We start from the raw sequence: 21126 nt of genomic DNA on the forward strand, positions 1-21126 counted from the left end.
ACAGTCTCTCACTGTGCAGTTCATGGTGGCCTCGACTGCAGCAGTCCTCTGAATGCAGAGATTACAGGCCTGTACCACTATGCCTAGCCTTATTTTGCCTTTTAAGCTTACTGGTTTTTAAAATGTAGGGATAAAGTTGTTACAAAATTTACATAACATATAGGGGAGAAATTTTATTGAGAAAAAGAACCAATGTTGGAAATTAGAGTTTTCTGCCTATTGCTCACCAACCAGGTCCAGTAACTGACCTGGTGTTTTAGTCGAGTTGCTTGAGCGCTACTATTACATATAAAAGGTGGATCAGCCTGGCGTGCTGGCGCATGCCAGAATCACATCACTGAGGATGTTGAGGCAGGACACTGTAAGTTTGAGCTCAGCCCCAGACCTGCCAGGTAATTTTTTTTAACTCATCGGGTAATTGTGCTATAATATAAATGTGAGCACTGTTACTGTAATCCACCTGAGAATTCGGATTATTAGGAAGAAGCTAGATTTCCATCTATAAGGGCTACACTAGATCTAATTTGTATTTGTAGACTGTGCTCAAATACATTTTGAGGCAATTATGAGGCTCTCTGTACTGGATGGATTTAAAACTTGTTTTTGTCTAACTGGCTATGTGAATATGTTGGAGGACTTTCTCTCCCTCGTTAGGTATATTGGAAATTTGTTTTAGCTTCAGATACATCTTCTGGGATCAATAGGTGCTTTGCAGGAAAATAGCCTCCAATCTTAGTGGTTTAGCTCTCCAGGTTTCTTATCCCTGAGGGTCTGTTTACCAGGAAAGGCTGGTGGGAAGTCTGTGGCACACACACTACAGCGGTCTGCCTGTCTCCTTGAAAGTGCTGAGAGGTCCACTTGTCATCACTGGATTAGGAAGTAAGGGAGGTGTTGGGGAAGAGAAAGTAAGAAGCTGTGTGTCAACAGTAGGCGTTCTGGATTGTAGCATACAGATATGTCAGAAAGTAAGAACATTGCTGGCTCACTGAATGCTTTCCTCAGTAGGACTTCTTGTGGGAGAAACTTCTTGACATCCTTTGGGGTTTCTATAGGAATAATTAGGGGAAAGTGTCAAATTACTACCTTAAGAGTATCGTTTGTTATGAAAGAATAAAAAAGGGAAAAAAAAAACATGTCAAAAGTGAAATTAAAATAAAATTTCAGAAGTTACAGTAGATACTATGAAAGGGAAAGAAACTGCTTAAAAGGAAAAAACAGCTGCAGTGGGGGAAAGGAGAAAAGAAAGAGTGGGAATATATATGATAGTTAAGGTAATTGTATTACTAATTTCTGTTGGTTTATGGAAAGGAGCAGTTAATACTTAATTATTTGATCAGTTTTGCATGTCAGTGTCTGATAATATGAACAGCTACTTAGAAGATAAGAATATGCAGTATGACAACCATTGTTAATTGCCTGTCATCTTGCTTTGAAATTCTGTATTTTTATTGTTATTTTTATTTTTTAAAATAAAATACAAAATAAAAAAATGAAATTGATGCATGGAGGACATCCATATAATCACAGCACTCTGAGAAACAAAATCAAATGTACAAGACTAGGGAGACTACCTTAAAAAAATGTGCTGGGCACAGTGGCACTTGCTGTACCCTAAGCTACTGAGAGGCTGAGGCGAGTGTCACTGGAGCCCAGAAGATAGGTGCTGGCTTGGGCAGTATACAGAGACCCTCATGTAATGAACAACAAAGAAGAAATTAAGAGTGATTTTTTTTTTTAAGTGTCATTTTTGGAAAATTATCACTAAGAACTGAGGTTTTTTGCCACAGTCTGAAAGCAGCTCTTAAGTGTCTTGTGCAGTAAATATAATCATGATACATTTTCCAAGGGGAGTGGGGCACACTGTTACATAAATCTTCCCCAGGTTATTGTTATTAATGTGTTTGTTAACATTTTCACCTGTGAAGATATTGCAACCATCTGTTTGTTTCTATAAAAATTTTAATATAAAGCAAATAAAATCACTTGCTATTTAAATAAGTAATATTTTGCAGTACTGTCCTATAGGTAGCACCAAGGCCTTCTAAGCAGAAGGAAGGGTTGGTTTTTATTCTGTGGAGGAAGCTATCCTAAAATTTGCTACCCTCATTTTTTCAAGTATTTTCAGAAAAATTTACATGAAAAGAAAATAATGTATTGTTCTTACAACTTTGCACTGTTTTTAGAAAAAAATCACAAGGAAGTACTCTCATGTCCATACCTTTGGACATGATGTTGCCTTTGCCCTCTTCCCTCAGTAGTGTTTGTCTAGTGAGTTTTCAAGTAGTTGTTGATACATTGTGGCATTCATTGACTCTTAATGTTTATGGATCTTTTTTACAGTTAAATCGTCCATCTGAAATTGTTGCTACTAGTTCTGGTGATTTCATCTTGAAGACATATGTGGGACGAAACAAGAGTGAAAGTTTTAAAACTCTAAAAGGCAATCCAATTGGGCTTAACATGTTGAGCAACAGCAAGAAGTTGAGGTATAGGTGCATCACCACACTTTCCTACAGAGAAGATGAAGGGTTTGACATGAAAGAACTTTGTATACAGTAGGCCCACTCTATAACTTTTGTTTTAAATTTGTCAGTAGGCCAAGAGTTAGGATGGCCCCAGTATATGGATTCTTTTCTTTGAATCTGGGTAGTAGGGTTGAGTGCATTCGTTCCTAGGTTTTGAATAGAACATATCTCAAGAAATACTTCATTAGGCTGGTATCTCATGCATTTGCTTTGTATGATTAGTAGAGTCTCAGTCATAATATTAGAAATGGAAGTCAACAAGAGCTGGAGTGGTCATCTCATTTAGGGGATACTACAGATTTAAGATCATCTTAACAAGGGCTTTTTTCCTCAAAAATTTCTTATTCTTTTTGTCTTCCTGATATATCCCAGACTTCTTAGTGGTTGTCATAGTGTGAACCACTGCTGCTTAATATTTGGCTATCAGCGACCTGTAAGTGGGGACAAAAATTATTATTTCTATTTTGTTAATTTATATATAGCTGAGACTCATGAAGCCTGATTTTCAAGTTAGTAGCAGAACCAGAGTTAGAATTTAGAAATCATGATTTCAATTCTAGTGTTCATTTTTTTCCCTTGAATTGGATTAGAAATTCTGGAAAGAAGAATTAGAATTAGAAAAGGAATTAGAAGATTCCTAGTAGACAGTTTTATATGGTTAATTGTTTTTTAAAGAGTAAAGAAAAGAACAAAGATTTTTATGTATGTGCTCAGATTTTAAAGGACGTTTTTAGTGGGGTCACCATGTATATAATTTTTTCCCCATTCAAATTACCCTTTGTTGTTTGAATTTTGCAGTGAAAATGCACAAAATGCATCATTGTGTTCTGGAACAGTAGTTCATGGTAGACGTTTTCATCATGCTCATGTACAAATACCAGTAGTAAAAACAGCAGCCCAAAGGTAAGGACTGGAATTCTCTTTGTTTAGTATATACATTCCACCCTCCTTAAAAGGATGTTTACTTTAAAATGAATGTCCTCCAATTTTTTCTCTTTTGTGAAACTACTATTTTTGTTGAGATAACATCTCTGAAATAATTCATAGCCTGAAAGTCTTTATACTATATCTTGCCTTTGAAATAATTACATTCTGTAAATAAATAGTATTAAAATAATCCATTCTATTGCAATCCAAGTGTAAGAAAATATTTAAATTCAGTTTATTTATAGTTTGAACCTTAAGTGTTTGCTTGAGGTATCCTGGTTTGAGCTCTGAAAGGTAAAGGTATAGTTTACTTGCTTTTTAAAGTTTATAAAATACATCTTGTCAGTTTTAAATACTTCAGAAAATTTTGATTTCAGTAGTTTTATATATTTAAGGGTTCTTGTTGATTTCGAAAGTACTGCTTCAAAGTTCAAATAATGAAAGTAATAGTTGGGGAAAGCTTGGTATTTTAAATGCTTCGGACATTTTTCGGAGACCATGTTTAGAACGTTACTATCCATTTCAGTTGACTCAGACTGACAGGCCCTAACAAAAGGTTCAGAGTCTTTTGCATAGTAGTTTTCAAAAAACAGTAAAATTTAAGAATTTGTTATACATTTTAGGTACTGGCCTTCGTTTCTTTAAAAAAAATATCAGCCTAGGCTGCTTTCACAAAGGAAATGTTTTAGTTTATTTCCCCCTTCCCCTCTGCCCTTTACCAGTACTGGGAGTTGAACCTAGGGAGCACTGAACCCTTTTTGTTTATTTACCTATTTATTAGGGGTTTTGTTTGTTTGTTTTCTTTTTTGAGACAAGGTTTTGCTGTGCAAATCAGCTGGCCTCGAACTCACTTTGTAGCCAGAATAGCCAAACGCACAGTCAGCTTTCTGCCTCAGCCTCTTGAGTGCTGGGATTTCTGGTGTGCAGCACCACACCTGGCTATTTATTTTTATTTTAAGACAAGGCTTTGCTAAGTTCCCCAGGCTGGCCTTAAACTTGGGTTCTTCCCTCACAAGAAAATGTGTCTTGGAGGCCTGGCCCTAGCTCAGTCCTTTAAGTGGCAGCTTCCATAAAGCTGTCAGCCTCAGGTTGCTGGAGTTCGAACCTCACAACTCTCCCGCTGGCCAAAAGTGCCCTGAAGGCATTCGAGGAACAAAAAAAAAAAAGGAAAGAAAGAAAATGTGTCTTGAACTTGAGTAGTTTTTTCCATATTTGACATTTACATAGATTTGCTATAACATAAAAATCTTAAATCTCTGTTTTTTCTTTTTTTCTTCCTTTTTTTTGGTACCTGTAATCAGGACCTTGTGCTTGGCAGGCAGGCTATCTCCCCAGCCCTTAACTAGCTCTATAAATGAGATTTTTAAACCTTTCTTTTGCTTTTTGTTCTGTCACAGTTTTTACAGAAGATAGTTGAAAAATTCAGTTAAGAATACAAAAAAATAAATGATTACATATACCAAACTTGTCTTGCCCCTATTGTGTAAAGTATACAAACAAATTAAGCTCTCAGACCAATCAGGTGGAGGGAAAAGGAAACATATGCTCGTAAATTAATTGTAATAACAGAAACAGCTGCTGAAGAGGCGTTGCCTTCTTGGTATTCTGATAATATGACCTAAATTGAAATACTCATTTAGAGTTTCAAGTTGTGATCTATTTTATGAAAATACTGTTTAATGCTTTTCAAGTTATATGTTTGGAATTATTCATATAGTAGCCTATTCTTTGTCCCTTGTTTCCTTATTGGAATATTTGAAAAATGATTTCAGTCTGGAAATTGGGTTATGTCTTATTTTATTATAGGTTTCAGCACCTATCATACCTTACTGTGTATCATTTCTGATCTTCGTAAATGATTCAGCTCAGCTTATACGAGCTTGTATTTAGTGATAAAATACCGTTTCTGAAAAACAGTGACAACCTGAATTTGTACTCAAAGGCGCAATCTTGTCGAAGAATGATGAGAAGGAATATATAAAACGGTAGAGTCAAGTAAGCAGGACAGATTCTACTTGTTTTTTATTTACTGCGTATAAGAATAAAATTTCTCATTCCACTTGCAGTATGACTGTCAATAAAAATATTTTTAATTCAAAGACAAGTCACTGAGAAACTTTTCAGTGTGCTTCCTTCAAAATCAGTGATTTTGTGCTACATAATAAGCATAGATGAGAAACAATATTGAGAGGTGAATGTAGCATAGTTCTTGCCCTTGAAGATCAAATTTAATTAGAATAGAAGACAAAAAGACTGACAAGGGCCAGCAAAATAGCTCAGCAGGCTAAGCAAGTACAGGGATTAGGATTGTACCACATCTTGTGCATGCAGGCCCTGCCCTTTGATGCATTGAGCTTGCCACTGAGACCAGGCGTGGTGACGTACACCAGTAATCCCAGCCCTGGGGAGGCTGAAAACAGGAGGATCACTATGAGTCCTAGCTGCATAGTAAGACCCTGTACCAAATACATTAAAAATAAGTAAATAAAAAGAAGACTAAGGGCCAGCCAAATAGCTCAGCGGATTAAAGCACCTGCAAACAGGTACAGGCGCTGGGGGTTCAATCCCCAGGCCTGCCATGCTGGCCCCACCACAATCCTACAAGGGTGCGCTGAGACGGCAATGGAGACTAGGCGTAGTGGCCTGCACCTGTAATCCCAGCTCTTGGGAGGCTGTAAACAGGTAGATCACTACAAGTCCAGTTTAGTAGCGAGACCCTGAACATCCTGTAGACCCTTCCTTACAATACAAAAAAAAAAAAAAAGAAAGAAAAAGACGATGACGACTAACGACTAACAAATACATGATAACTCAACAGTGGAGCTATTTAAGTATGTGCACTAATACTGCTGATCAGGGAAGACATCACAACAAGGAAGACTACTGCTTCTGAGGAGCTTCTGAGGACACTGGGGGGGAGAGGACACCATGCCGCAGCCTCATCTTGGGAGGCATGGAGAGAAAGCTCACTTGTGGTACATGGCAGTGTGCAGAACTGAGGCCTCAAGGGAATGTGAGCACGCTGGTTTCTGCAGCTTCAGATAAGAGTCCTCTTTGGCCTTAATTTGCTACTAAAAGAAATGCCACCAGTTTGATCATTCAAACACACAGCATTCTTGGGCTAACAATATACAGTGCTGTTAATTCTATGTATATATATGCTATATATATGTATATAGTATATATATATAACTTGGTTTTTTTAAATGAATCAGAGCTGAATAGTCATTTGTAGTTCTTTAATAAAGATATAGGGAACAAGTTCTTCACATCTTTGTATCTATAAAGGAATGAGTGAGCGTGGTGTGGTGGCTCACACCTGTAATCCCAGCACTTGGAGGCTGAGGCAGGAAGATTGCTGTGAGTTCAAGGCCAGCCTGGGCTAGGGTGAGTTCAGGCTATCCTGGATGTATATAGATCCTGTCTTTAAAAAAAAAAAAAAGAAAAGAAAAAAAACAATTCCAGCAAAAAAGGGCAGTGAGTAAAGATTGTTAAGGATTTAGCTAGTTTTGGGAGATAATTCACATTCCAGCTTGGTTTTTTTTTTACTATTCCAAATATTAATTATGATTACTTCAAAGATAGGTTGTCCATAGTAGTAAAGGAAAATGGTATTTGTCTGGAAGTGAAATGTAGAAATTTAAAAAATATGTAATTCTGTACCATCCATACCTCTTAAATCAGACCTAAAGAACAAAACATCTTAGGCACTTGTCTTTATATTTTTCAACTGGTGGTGCAGGGGTGGGTATTGCATAAGTTTCTGTACAAGCGTGTAATCTGAGTGAGAAAATGGGCTGCTAGAATAAGCCAGATTTAACTGTTAACAGCGTCATTAGGAAAGAATTTTTAGTGACAAATCATGACATAGGTACCAGAGTTGATCTTTTTGCTTCCTTTTAAAAACAAAACAGAACAAAAAACTGCTAGAGTGGCACTAATTCAAGGTAAATTTTCCTTTTCATTTTGTGTGAAATAGTCCACAAATTAGGTCAGTGCTGTTACAAAGACATGAGTAATAATGACCAGCCTGTAAGTACGAAATCTCCTGTAGGGCAGGGTTTCACAAATTCATCGAAGCTTCTTGTGGAATGCTATGACTTATAAATTAGTTATATAATTTATTTTTCTGAAGAATAAGGTGAGGGGAAAATAATTTTTCCTTTATTTTCTTGGTTTACTGGGAAAATCTACTCTGTTCTGTGTTGTGTTTCTTTTCTTTGTATCAGGTGAGTTTAAAAAAAAACAAAACAGGAAGACTAAACTCTTCTCACTTTGGTGCTCAGCACTAAAGTTGAAAATCGCTAGATTATATATTAAGTCTAATTTAAGAGTGAAGATTTCAAGTATGTGTAAATTGATAGTAATTATTTTCCTCATTTTTGAAAAAGTTTTTAATATATGTATTTTCTTGAATATATAAAAATGTTACCATGTTTTTCTTAGTTTGTTAGGATTAAGTTGTTACATGTGTGATCTACATGATAGGAATAGAAAAGTCAGTATGGAATTTGGGACTTTTGTAAACTGCTTTGCTTATTACTGTTTGAATATTTAGGTCCTTGAATTAATAATTTCAGGATATGAATCTTGGGTTTTATTCTAAATGGGAGACTTCATAGTTCTACTCATGAGTAATTAATGTGAATTGCTTTTTTGAATTCCATACACTGTGCACAAGTGTGTAACTGTTATACATTGGATTTTGATAAGAGATCATGATTTTAAGTCTTACGCTTTTCCTGTTTTCCCAAGCAAACACATACTGTTTATCTCAAGGTTTTCATATAGAAGTTTCAGCTTTAAAATTGTTTTTTCTTAACTGCAAATAATCATACCCGACAGTAGGATTTGAATTGCTTAACTTTTATAACATTAAGAAAATGTTGTTCCTTAAAGACTACAAAACTATCTTAAAATGACATATATTAATTATATCCTTCAATACTTAATAAAGTTAAAAGCCTTGAAAGAATTTTCTTGTATTTCTATGTCTGTCTTTTATATAGAGGTCATGTAAAATTGCTTATATTATTTTGTGTTGAAAAACTTAGACAAGACTTCAAACATAGAATATAATATATACAGAATGTTTTTAAAACAAATTGATGACATAATTTTGCCTTATTGACTATAGTTAGTACAATTACAATGATATATGAACAGTGAGGTCTTGCCTCTTACTTTTGTTTTCTTTTTCATGTTTTAAGCAATCCGGACCGAAAAGAAAGGTAAGATTAATTAATACTAATGAAATGAGAGCATGGATATAGCAGTAAAAGACCAGATTATTTGTGTGCTTTGAGAACTATCTACTGAATTAGAATTTATCAGAGATGGTGAGGGTGATGATGGTTGCATTAACAGCGATGGAAGTAGGGCCTTGTGCATAGTAGGCAAGTACTTATCCCTGGGCTAGCTTTCTAGTTCTTAAAGCTTATTGTTTTAAAGCAGGGAAACCATTTAATATATAACAAGATATGTGCTTTATGTGAGTGGTGTTTCATTATAATTTTTAACATATATTTTTCATTATTACTACTTTGTTTCAAGAGTAGAGTATTTCTGTACCTTGGTGGCAAAATTACTTTCTGTTAACAGATCAGAATCTTTCTTGGTAATACTCCTGTTTCTGATAACTTACTGTAGTAGAGAAAAGAGGGATAATGGATTTAGAACACCTTAAACCAGAGTTAAAACTTCAGGTATCAGATGTTTTCTTTTGCAGAACCAGGGATTGAACTCAGGCCCTTGCGCTTGCCAAGGAAGTGCTTATTCCACTGAGCCATCTCCCAGGCCCCCTAGATGTTTTCTATTTTGACCAGAAAATTTGTAGCAGAATTTTATCAGCTTTCCCTTCTGTCTGTATTTGTTCTCTTTGTAAAAACACCGGCAATCACATAATCTGTTAGTAAAGAGATGAGTAATATATAAGTAACATAGTAAAAGGATTTTGAGAATGTACATTTCTTTGACTTGTGAAATGATAATCGTTCTAAAGCAGATGTTGCCAAGAGTAATTGTCCCCAGCAGTGTGTGGGATATCTGTCATGAGTGTGTTTCTTCCATGTTTTCATAAGGTTTGCCTCATTTGTAAATCCTGCCTTTGCACCTCCCAAGTAAGTTAGGAGCCCTGGCATTAGAGCAGTATTCTTGGATAATTGGTTAGAAGACAGGGATATTCTTTTATGTCTAATTCTGTAACTTCAAGCCTATAATTTTGTTTAAAGATGTAGAAATAGTAAAGAGAAATCTTTAATAGTTTGAGTTAAACTTTATGATTGAATTTAAGAAATAGAGATTTTAAGGTGACCCTTTCAGCAAGAACATTTACACATACTTTGTAATTCTAAAGTATTTCACAAATGTGTGTGGGATTTTTTGGGTTTTTTGTCTTTTTGAGACAGGGTTTTGCTGTGTAGTTCAGGCTGGCCTCAAACTCACAGTGATCCTCCTGCCCCAGCCTCCTGAGTGCTGGGATTACAGACAGGTGCTGCTGTGCCCTGCATGTGTTGTGTGTTTTAATTGGATGTGTTATGCAAATATTATATCTTTAATTTTTGACTCATCAGTGACTACTTCTGAAATAAGGATGCTGAAATACAATGTACTTAATTGCTAGGAATATACATTAAATAACTACACTTCATGGAGATTTGTCTTATCGAAATGAACACATTCATCTTGTACACTATGCTGCAGTAATTAAAATGTAGTACTATTACACTGGAATGATAAAAAGATGCCAGCCCCACCCCCAGGGCATGGTGAGAAAGCAGGTGTGGTGATGAGCACCCTGTAATCCCAGCACTTGGGAGGCTGAAAACAGGAGGATCACTACGAGTCTGATCTGTGTAGTGAGACCCTGTAGACCCTGTACTAACATAAAAAAGAATGATAAAAAGATACTAGATTCCTTCTTTTTTGCAGTAGTTTTGTTTTGTTTTTTCTCACTGTGTAATAGAGGCTGGACTTTTACTCACTTGTGTAGCCCAGATTGGCCTCGAACTCATGAGAATCCTCTTCCCTTAGTCTCTTGACTGTTAGGATTTATAGGTGTGCACACCTTGCTTAACTCGTGTTGTGTTTGTACTGATTTTTTGCATGTGCTTTGATGTTTTATGACTATTTATATAGTGTGAGTGTATAACTGATACGTCCAGCAAATATTTAAATGCTTGCATGTCGCAAGGTCTTGAGTTCAATCCCGGGTACCATAAATAAACAGACAAACAAATAAGTGCCCGTATGTGCTAGGCAGTCTTCTAGGAGCAGAGAACAGTCTGTGTGCCTTCTTGTAGCTTAATATACTCACTGGAATAGTGCTAAAAGTTAGAAGATTTACTACTATATGTATGCAGTAAGTAGGCTCATTACCTGCTTAAAAATGGCAGTAATAATATTTGTCCATTGTTAAAGGGGTTTTGTGGGGGATGAATAATTACTTAAAATTGACTTATTATAAACATGTAAAACTTACATTAATAGTAACAAGCATTGAAATTCTTTCAGTTTTTGTGTTAAGATTGCCTGTAAGGACTTTAAAGCTTTTGAAAACTACTGAGCTGTGGGCATTGTGGTGCATACTTTAAATCCCAGCATTCTGGGAGGCCAAGGCAGGAGGATTAGCATGAGTTTGAGGCCAACCTGGGCTGCATAAGTGAACTCAAGGCCAACCTGCACTACATACTGAGAGTAAAACAAAAAATAAACTGAATTGAAGTAGCCACTGTTTATTAACAATCTTACAGATATGTCTGAGTGCGTTAATGAGGCTGAATGTCACCCATAACTCTGGGTCCTTACCTAAGTAACTTTGTCAGAGCTCAACTACCATTTGTGTTACCAGATTTTACTTAGTAAAATTTTGTTCACGTAAACCTTTCTCCCTCTCTGAATAATTCTGTAAACCTCCGAAATAAATGATTTATTCATAGGACAGTGGTTTATCTGATGAAAACTAGGTCTAGGTGATTGTAAAAATTAACCTTTCTAGGATGTTTTTCACATGTACTACTGAGTACTTTGAGGTAGGTTATAAGTTTAAACCCAACTAGCATAAACAAATACATTGTAGTATAGCTCTCCAGAGCTTTACAGACTTTTTTGTTGTGGGTGACTTTGATCATTTGAAGGACTCAGATTCTTTTCTGATTATAACAGAACCATAATTATCCCCAGAACCATATGCCATGCCAGCCCCACCCCCAGCCCCACAAAAAACATAAATCTGTAAAAAATAGTAAAGGTATGAAAATTGAGCATCAAATTATAAGGCAGATATTCTCAGACCGGATTAAAAAAAATAACCACACTTTCCACAAATCATTCATTATAGTAATAAAGAATTAGAGAAGAGGGAAATAAAAAGATGGGAAAATGCACAAGAGGTGATAGAGAGCTCAGATTGTTTAAATCTTTAAAATTCATTAAGGGACACATTGCATTAATCTCCCACAAAGTATTCCTCCTTGTAAATTGATTGTAAATGAACTGTGAGAGTTAGTGTGAACAACCAAAATGTGTGCTCTAGAATGTGTGTATTTTGAGCTGTTTGTTTTTTAAATCCTCTCCCTTGATAAAGTCTGACATTACAAAACTGAAATATAATGATTATTTAAATTTAAAATTTGTTTTTAATGTTTTTACTGTGAAAATTACGTATATTTACAGAACTTTAAAACACATGAAGGTGAAAAAAACACAACCAAAATGTTGGACATACAGTGAATGTTCACTTACAGAGTGTTTGAACAGGCAAATGCGTTCTTAAAACTACAGTTTTGAGGCTGGAGGTTCAGCTCAATGACAGCACCTGCCTGGTGATTGCAGGTCTCTAAGTTTGATCCCTGATACCCAGTCAATAACCCAGTCAGCCAAATTTCACAATTTGTTTTTAATGTATCTGATATAGGGTCTCACCACACAGCTCGGACTCATAGTGATCCTCCCATTTCCAGCCTCCCCAGTGCTAAATTTCGCAATTTTTATTGAAGGTTTTGCAGTATTGCATTGTTAGGGTTTTGATGCACGTGTTTTGCCTTTTCTCAGTGCACTTTGTAATGTACGTAGTACTGCGCCACCGTGATGACAGCATGTGCTCTGAGTCTGCACTTAGCACGTTATGATCGCCCGCTTGTGTGAGGGCGACTTCTGAAGCAATTTTAATGACTTACAGTGAGCATGATACCCTACATACATAATGTGTACATGATCTACTCATTTATTATTCACTATTAGATAAAACATGTGAATGACTTTTCATATAATTTTTAACTGCATCTTTTAGAATACATCTTTTTTTTTTTTTTTCGGAATGGGGGATCGAACTCAGGCCCTTGCACTTGCCAGGGAAGCGCTTATTCTACTGAGCCATCTCCTCAGCCCCTAGAATACATCTTTGAAAAAGAACTTTTGGTTACAAAAATAAATTTCAAATGCTTTTAGTAAGAGCTGCTAAATTTGAAAAAAGAATGCTAAATTGTAGAAAGATGGAACTGTTTGGACTCGTTTGTCTCTCAGTGGTCCCTGGGAGAAAATGGCAGGGGTTTAGAGAAGTAAAGACAGCTGAGGTTGGGTGGTGGTTTGTGTCTGGTTGGCAAAGGACCCCAAGAGCAACAGTAGGGGCATGCATTTATACCTTTGCAAGGCTGCATGGTGACTAATGACCGGAATTGCCTGTGCAGGTTGCAGTTTTCAGAACTGAGGTAGCCCGGCCACATTAGGCAGAGTGGCCTTTTCCTGCTCTTGCATCCATGACCAGTTTCCAGTTCCAGCCATTCCCAACATGGAACCACTTCATAGTTAAATTGCCCCTTTAAGGTATCAGAAAATGAACATTATATTCATCTGATGTCTTCTTTCTTACAAGAATCATTAAAGTTTTGGAAATTAGAATTGAGTACGATGATTGACCAGTGGTGATGAACCTATGTCATGCAAGCTTTGGGAACTGTTTGTATCATTGAAAACTCTATAGGGTTCACCACCATTGTGATAGATTATACTTGTAATCAATCAAAGCATGTATTAAAAGGACATTCTCATTGCAGCACCTAAAATCAAATGTCCAGTTATGAAATTTTTATATAATCTCTTATAAATATCTGTAAAGAATCTAATCTGAGCCATATATTATGTTTCTACTTAGTAAGAATTTATTTGAGCCATTCCCAAAAATAGGTGAATTTAATACAATTCTATTCAAAATCTATTATTCTAAGAAATTTGACCAATTTTTAACTTAGTGCTTGAAGAACACATTAAGGACTTACTTTTAAAGAAAAAAATAAATGAGGTGAAAGAATGGCAGCAGCCAGGGTTCCCATGCCATACTGGCCCTGCCTCAGAGCACACTGAGGACCTTTGAGACTGGGCATGGTGGCACCAGCCTGTAATCCCAGGCTTGGGAAGCTGAAAACAGGAGAATCACTATGAGTCCAATCTACAGAGTGAGACCCTGTAGACTCTGTACTAAATACATAAAAATAAAAACAATAAAAGAATGAAGAAAATACCAACTGAACATGGAAATGTTCGAGAAAGACCAGGAAGTAAAATAGTAAACAAAGTAAGTGTGTTCAGTTTCCAGCCAGCCTGTCAAATCCGTAAATAGACAAGTCCATGGTACCTTTTGTGTGTATGTGTGTGTGTTTTTATTTCTATTTGAGAGAGAAGGTCTTGCTCTGTAGTCCAGGCAGACCTTGAGCTCATAGCCCTTTTGCCTTACCCTACAAAATGTTGGTTAGGGCTGGGGAGATGGCTCAGTAAAATAAGCGCTTAAGTGCAGGGTCCTGAGTTCAATCCCCGAAACTGAAAAAAAAAAACAAAAAAAGAACCTCAAAGCATTGAGTTTACAAACATGTACTACCATGTTTAGCTCTTTCAAATGTTCAAATTGTAACATTTGTACCTTGGTTGACAAATGCACATTTTTGATTTATTATTGCTCTGCGTAGAATCCAGTGATATATAGTGCAGGGTCTCACTACACAGACTGGACTTGTAGTGATCCTCTTTTCAGGCTCCCACACTCTGGGATTACAGGCATGTGCCACCATACCCAGTCTCATTCTCAGTGCGTGCTAGGAGCAGGGCTGGGCTGGGGCTGGTCCATTGAGCTAGCTGGCCAGCTCCAGTGGTTATTTTGTGTCTTTAGGCCAGGAATTTACCTCAGTACTTCAGTACCCACCTGGTAAGCATGAGGTCCTAAGTTCCCAGTACCTGGAAAAAAAAAGAAATTTGTGACTTGTTTTTTTTTCTTTCTTTTAAGGTAGCTCTCACTGTAGTCTAAGTTGGCCTTGAAATCAGTATATTCTTGTACCACACTACCCAACACAGATTTACATCTTTTGACCTTAATTACAAGAGATAAAAAGACTCGCAGAAAAAGAACCCCCCCCCCCCCAAAAAAAAAAAATAGCTGCCATTAAAGCAAGACCAAAAACAGCAATGCCCGGATCCTGGTTTTTAAATACCATTTTCCAGTAAAGCAAATATGAAGAAATGGTTCCTTTTAGGGATTTGTTAGGAAAAAGGATGTTGGTGTCAGAAACAACACACAACGCCTTGGTAGCACATATAGTAAATTAGAATAAGAGGTCATTAGCACGGATGACCTACAAATTAATATTCTGAGTTTTTGTGAATTTTGCTTATTTATGTTTTGCCATGATGAAAAACAGGATATATCCTACCAAAGGGACACAGCAGCCAGATGAAAGACTTACGGACCAAAATTACAGTAATTGCATTATATTACCCTTTTGACAAAATAAGTATCCATGACTTAGAGTGATATAGATAATTCATACATTTATTGACCTGGTTTAGCTGTGTGTGTGTGTGTGAGAGAGAGAGAGAGAGAGAGAGAGAGAGAGACAGACAGACAGACAGACAGACAGACAGACAGAGACTGAGAGAGAAACTAGGGTTAAACTCATGGCCTCATTGAACTCCATCCCTGTCTCCTCCTTTTATTTTGAGACAGGGACTCCTTAAGTTACCCAGTTACCAGTGCAGCCATCTTTCTGCCTCAGCCACCCAGAGCAGTGGGTTTGTAGGAATGTGCCATCCTGCCTTGCCAAGGCATTTGCAAACATGAAAGAATGCCATTTTCTGTACAGTGTTGGATTCACCAAAATTATTTTATAAGTAGCTCAAAAGTGAAAGCAGCACACCAGTTCTAGCTACTGTACAGTATTTGGGAAGTGAATACAGAAAAGTCACAAGTTGGGAGCCATCTGGGAAAATGTGGGAGACCATTTCAAAAAATGAATGAGGGCAGAGCCTGAGATGTAGCAGTGCTAGGAATCTTATTAACATACTTGAGGCCCTGGGTTCAATCTCCAGTCCCACAAAAGAGCTGTTTCTCCGAGAATTCTGAGTAATACAAGTAGATAGTCTACTCCTCAGAAGGTGGAGCTTAATTACCCTGATTTCTTTTGAGTGTGGGCTGGATTTGCTGACTTGTCGAATTAGAGTATAAAAAGAAAAGTAGTAACTTTAAAAATCTGGCAAAGATAATCTTAAGAGATAGGGGTGAACAAAACGCCCTTTCATTACGTCATATTGGGGTACATGCGATCAGGGTACATTGATCGCGTGTACCCCAATATGACGTAATGAAAGAGCGTTTTGTGTCTTAAACCCACAACCCTCAACCCAATCCTGAAGAAAACATGAGACAGATCCAGCTTGGAGGCATTCTGTGTATTACCTGACCAATGTCTTCCAGAGTATTGAGGTCATGAAAGGCAATAAAAGACCGAAATACACAGAGGAGACCAAGGAGACACAAGCACCTAATGCTTTGTGTCCTAGATTGAATCGTGGGACAGAAAAATATTAGTGAAATAGCGGGTAAAAATGAGGAGTTAATGTACCAATGCTGATTTCTGATTTCTTATGTATAAGGGTAGTAGTAGATATTAGCATTAGGATAAAGGATATGAGGAAATTCTGAATTTCCTTTGCAGCTTTTTATTGAAAATCTTAATTTATTTCAAAATTACGTTTATACACAAAAAGTACCTTTAGTGGCCACGGCTTATCTAACCTTTTATCTAACATTTTGGTTTTTTTTTTTAATTTTTATTTATTTGTGTGTGTGTGTGTGGCCAGCTTAGCCCACCAGGGGGCGGGGCTGGCTGGCATGTGGTGCTGGGGGATTTAACCGCGGTCCCTGTGCTTTGCTAAGCTTGTTCTAAGTAGGTGCTTTAGACCACTGAGCCATCTCACCAGCCCAACATTTTGGTTTTTAAAACACTTGGATAGGAAAAAAAAATACTCTCCAGTTGATTTTATGCGCCTTGTAAAGTTTTGGATTTTAAAACTTGTACACTAAACCATCTCCCTACCTACATGAAAAGATGACAGGAAAGTTTCCCAGCCTCTGCTTAGTTTGGGGTGAGAAAGAAATACCCAGTGTAAAGTTAAATTTTAGGCTCAGCTTCTTAGCACTTTGGAAACGCTCTCAGAGAAGTTGCGCAACATTTTGATTTTAGATTGTTAACAAATTTTTAAAACAACTGCATTTCAAGTGAGAAAAGATGGTTTATGATTGGAACATTCAATTAACCAATGCTTTTTTGTCTTAAACATCTTACATTCTTAAATTACATTTAACGGATACTATTTCTTTTTCCTTTTTCCCTTCCCTCCCCTCTTCCTGTTTTTTTTTTTTTCCCAGCACTGTAGTTCAGACTGGCCTTGGACTCAACAGTGATCTGCTACCTCAGTCTCCCAAGTGCTGGGGTTGCAGGCTTGCGTCACCATGTCCAACAGTCCTTTCAGTTTTGCAATTAAATTTTTATGAATGAAGCTTAATTTCTCCTAGCAGTGTAGGAAATGTAGCAAATATTGAAAGGGTGGTTATAATGTCTGAACAGCAACAGACATACGTAGTAGTTTTTTTAATATTAAATTACAGTGCATGGTAAGGTTGTGAATGCTATAAGGTTGTGGCAGTCCTCACTAGCAGTAGATGGTCCAACACATTGTATCAGATTGCCAAGAATATCGTTTGCTTGTTTATTTTTTGCATCTCTGGGAATTGACTCCAGGGCCTTTACCCTGAGCTATATCTCCAGCCCACCCCCACTGCTCTAGCCCCCACAAGACAAGTCTTGGTAAGTTGCCCAAGTGGACTCTAACTTTTGATCCTTCCTGCCTCACTCTCCCAGAGTGTTAGTTACAGGTATACACCATCACGTCTGACCAAAAACATAATTAGTGCAGGATTGTCATCATTTCTTCTACATATCTATATGATTTACTGTTTTAGATTATTTATGTCAGTTATTTTCACTGAATAAACGTGCACTTTTGGCATACACCAGTATAAAGAAATTGAGCGAGTTCAAACCAAAAAAAGAAATTTGTATTTCCAGACCTTGTAGTTACCCTGTAATTTACCAATAATCTATAATATTTAAAAAAAATTTGTTGTTATCTATAATTTTAAAAACCTATAGTATTACCATATTTGCTTCAGTTTTTTTGTTTTTGTCTTTTTTGAGACAGGGTCTCGCTATGCAGGTCAGGCTGGCCTTGAGCTCACTTTGTAGCCCAGACTGGTCTTGAACTCGCAACAATCTACCTCCCGAGTGCTGGGATTATAGGTGTGCCTTGCTTCAGATTCCTTGCTTCTGTGATACTTTTTTTTTCCAGGAGGAAGGTTGAGACAGAGTCTTGATAGTAGTTCGAGGTGGCTTCGAACTCTTAGCAGTCCTCCTGCCTCGGCCTCTGCAGTTATGGGATTACAGGCATGTGCTGCCATGCCCAATATGTGCTGTATTTTATTTTATTTTTTAAGTTTATTTATGTATTTGGAACAGAGTCTCACTACACAGCTCAGACTCAGTGATTCTCCCGTTTTCAGCCTCCCCAGTGCTGGGTTTATAGGCATGGGGCGCCACACCCAGATGGTTTCCAGCTCAGTGCACCCAGGGATAGGACCGGTGCAGCATGCTGTATGCAGGATCAAACCCTATCCCTGCATTTGCCTATGTAGGCACTTAGTTCTATGAGCTATCTCGCTAACCCAATGTGTGCTGTATTTTAAAGTCAGCATTTTTGTTTTTTCAAAATGTAGAACTATAAAAATTTAGGCACTAGCAAGCAGTTATTTAAGAGTAAGACTGGTAAGGGGAGATGGCTCAGTGGTGTAAGTGCCTGTCTGGCATGTGCAAGGTCCTGAGTTTGATCTCTGGTACTCTCCTCCCCTCAAAAAAAGACTGTTGTAATATCTGTATATAATTCTTCAGTGTAAAAATGCACACAGTGTGAAAACATTATAAATCCAAGATATCGCAATTAGGAGTTGAAAATATGCCTTTTTTATGGCACTGTAGTACTGCTACATCTAAGGTAAATTCTCATCTTCACAATTTGTACCCTCACAAACCTTAAAATCTTAGCAGAGCGGGAGAATGGCAACTACCTGTTTGTACCTGATGTTGCTCCAGTTATTGATACTGATGGAGTTTGACAGTATTTAGATTCTGGTATCTATTTAATCGTGTGATCATGGGCACATGACCCCACTTTCCTCATCTCTAAAGGGTTAATAATATATACTTTAAAGGTTGTGTGCAGTGAAAGGGATTAATAGATACAACGAACTTAGAATACTACTTACTTAGCACTTAATATTCAGTATTTGTTAACTGATTTCCAAGTACACTATCATGTTAATATTTTCATCTTTTGTGGTTTTCATGTTGTTTTTATTTTTATGATATAAGAATATGAAGTCCTTTAAAGAAAGTTTTGGGACTTAACGTTTAATTGAACTGCTAACCTGTCATGAATGAAAAAATTGGTCAGTAGTACAAATAGATTTATAAAAAATAGAATATCCTCTTTGATTTTATGATAAAAAACCAGTGCTTTTTAGAAGCTTTTGTTTAGTGTAGGAAATAATTATAGCTCCCTAGTCTGTTACATTTCTGCAGTTTTCCTTATATAATGCTTTTATTACAGAGGGTTGTATATGAAGTTTTACAAAGTAACATTATTTTAAGAGAAGTTGTGGACGTGGTAGCATACACCTATTGTCCTAGCTACCTGAAAGGCTGAGGCAAAAGGATTGTTTGAGCCCCAGAGTTTGAGGCCCACCTGGGAGACATGGCAAGACCTGTCTCAAATAATTTTTAAAATAAAAGTAAAACTGTAACTCTCACGAAAGGATGACAGTCTGAATTTGCTTTTGTTTTTTGGTACCAGGAATCAAAGGCAGGGCCTTGCACTTGCCAGGCAAGAACTTGTGCTGCTGAGCTATATTCCCGGCCCTGATAATATGAATTTATTCAACTGTGCCTCTTACAGGCTCTGATAGATTGACAATCTGAATAAAATAATCATTGTTTATTAGCCTTAAGCTTTAGTATATTTATGTAATACAGTTTAACTTTTTGATTTTTGTTTTTTCCTTATGGGACTAAGGATTAAACCCAAGGCCTTTTTCATGCTAGGCAAATAGTCTACTACTAAGCTACATTCCTATCCATTTTAAATTTTGAGATGAGGTCTTACTGAGTCGCCCAGGCTGTCCTTGAACTTGTATACTCCTGCCTCAGCCTCCCAGGTAGCTGAGATTATAGGCGTGCACCACCATAGCCAGCTACGGTTTTACTGCTTTATAGTATCACTTTATATGATAAAGAAGCTATGATTTATTTTTAATAAGTGTATTGTAAGTATCCCCTTAACTTTTTCACTTTGAAAACTGCATTTCCTGTTTGAGTAAACTATAAATTTCCTTTTCTAGGAAAGAATACCCACCTCATGTCCAAAAAGTTGAAATTAATCTTGTAAGGTTAAGTCGGCCCCAAGGTGTTGGTAAGTGTGCAGTTTTGCTATGCTTGTGAAGGGTTTTGAGTTGTGCATGAAAGGTACAAATAAAAATAAAACTCTGAGTTTAGATGTTCCTACATATAATAGAAATAAAAAGATAAAAAATTAACTTTATTTGAGAATTTTAACTTGAATGTGATACTGTTGAACTGATTACAGTCCAATGAATACAATGAAATCATAGTCTAGTGAGTGCAATTTTGTTTTTAAAAAATCAAGTGTTAAAGACCTGAAACTGCACAGTGTTGTCTTTTCAGTTAACGATTTAATCCTAAATTTAGGATGCATTAGATTAAGTACATTAAAATGAGGACTTAACCTGATAAAACAGTGTTAAGAATAGATACTGGAAAAAGTGTGAATAGAAATATATTTGCAGAAATTGTGTGTATTTATGTATACACACACACACGTATATGTATCTAATACTAGGTTTCATAGTGAGCAATTTTTAATAAACTAGTTAGGGGGCCGGTGAGATAGCTCAATGACATAAGTGCCTGCCCAGCAAGTGCAAAGTCCAGAGTTTGATCCCCGGTACCACATACAAACATACAAAAAAAATATATTTTAATGCTAAAATAAGAGCAGGTGTTACTTGTGAAAAATATTTCACTGTCAGGGTTTTTTTTTTTTTTTTTTGTATTTTAGGGCAGGATCTACAGGGTGTCAGGGTCTCACTACTAGATCAGACTCATAGTGATCTGCCTGTTCACAGTCTCCCAAGAGCTGGTATTATAGGCATGTGCCACCACACTCAGTCTCATTCGCCTTCTCAGCGCACCCAGTGTGTAGGCCGGAAAAGCAAGCCTGTGGA

The 21126-nt window shown here is 36.9% G+C and overlaps 1 protein-coding gene across 6 annotated transcripts in view; it reads left to right on the plus strand.

Moving 5' to 3' along the window:
- The window catches only part of Senp6 (SUMO1/sentrin specific peptidase 6), a 97594-nt gene that overhangs the window by 16042 nt on the left and 60426 nt on the right, over positions 1 to 21126 (plus strand). For 2 of the 6 annotated variants that reach the window (XM_023718677.1, XM_023718678.1), the window contains 4 exons: positions 2339 to 2486; positions 3324 to 3428; positions 8663 to 8683; positions 20224 to 20294. In XM_023718677.1, the coding sequence (XP_023574445.1) occupies positions 2339 to 2486; positions 3324 to 3428; positions 8663 to 8683; positions 20224 to 20294 (345 nt within the window). Of the gene's footprint in view, positions 1 to 2338; positions 2487 to 3323; positions 3429 to 8662; positions 8684 to 20223; positions 20295 to 21126 lie in introns of those variants that run through there. The other 4 variants (XM_023718673.1, XM_023718676.1, XM_023718675.1 and 1 more) reach the window with 3 other exon arrangements.

The sequence above is a fragment of the Octodon degus genome, unplaced genomic scaffold, assembly GCF_000260255.1.
Source record: "Octodon degus isolate 3935 unplaced genomic scaffold, OctDeg1.0 scaffold00061, whole genome shotgun sequence".
NCBI lineage: Eukaryota > Metazoa > Chordata > Mammalia > Rodentia > Octodontidae > Octodon > Octodon degus.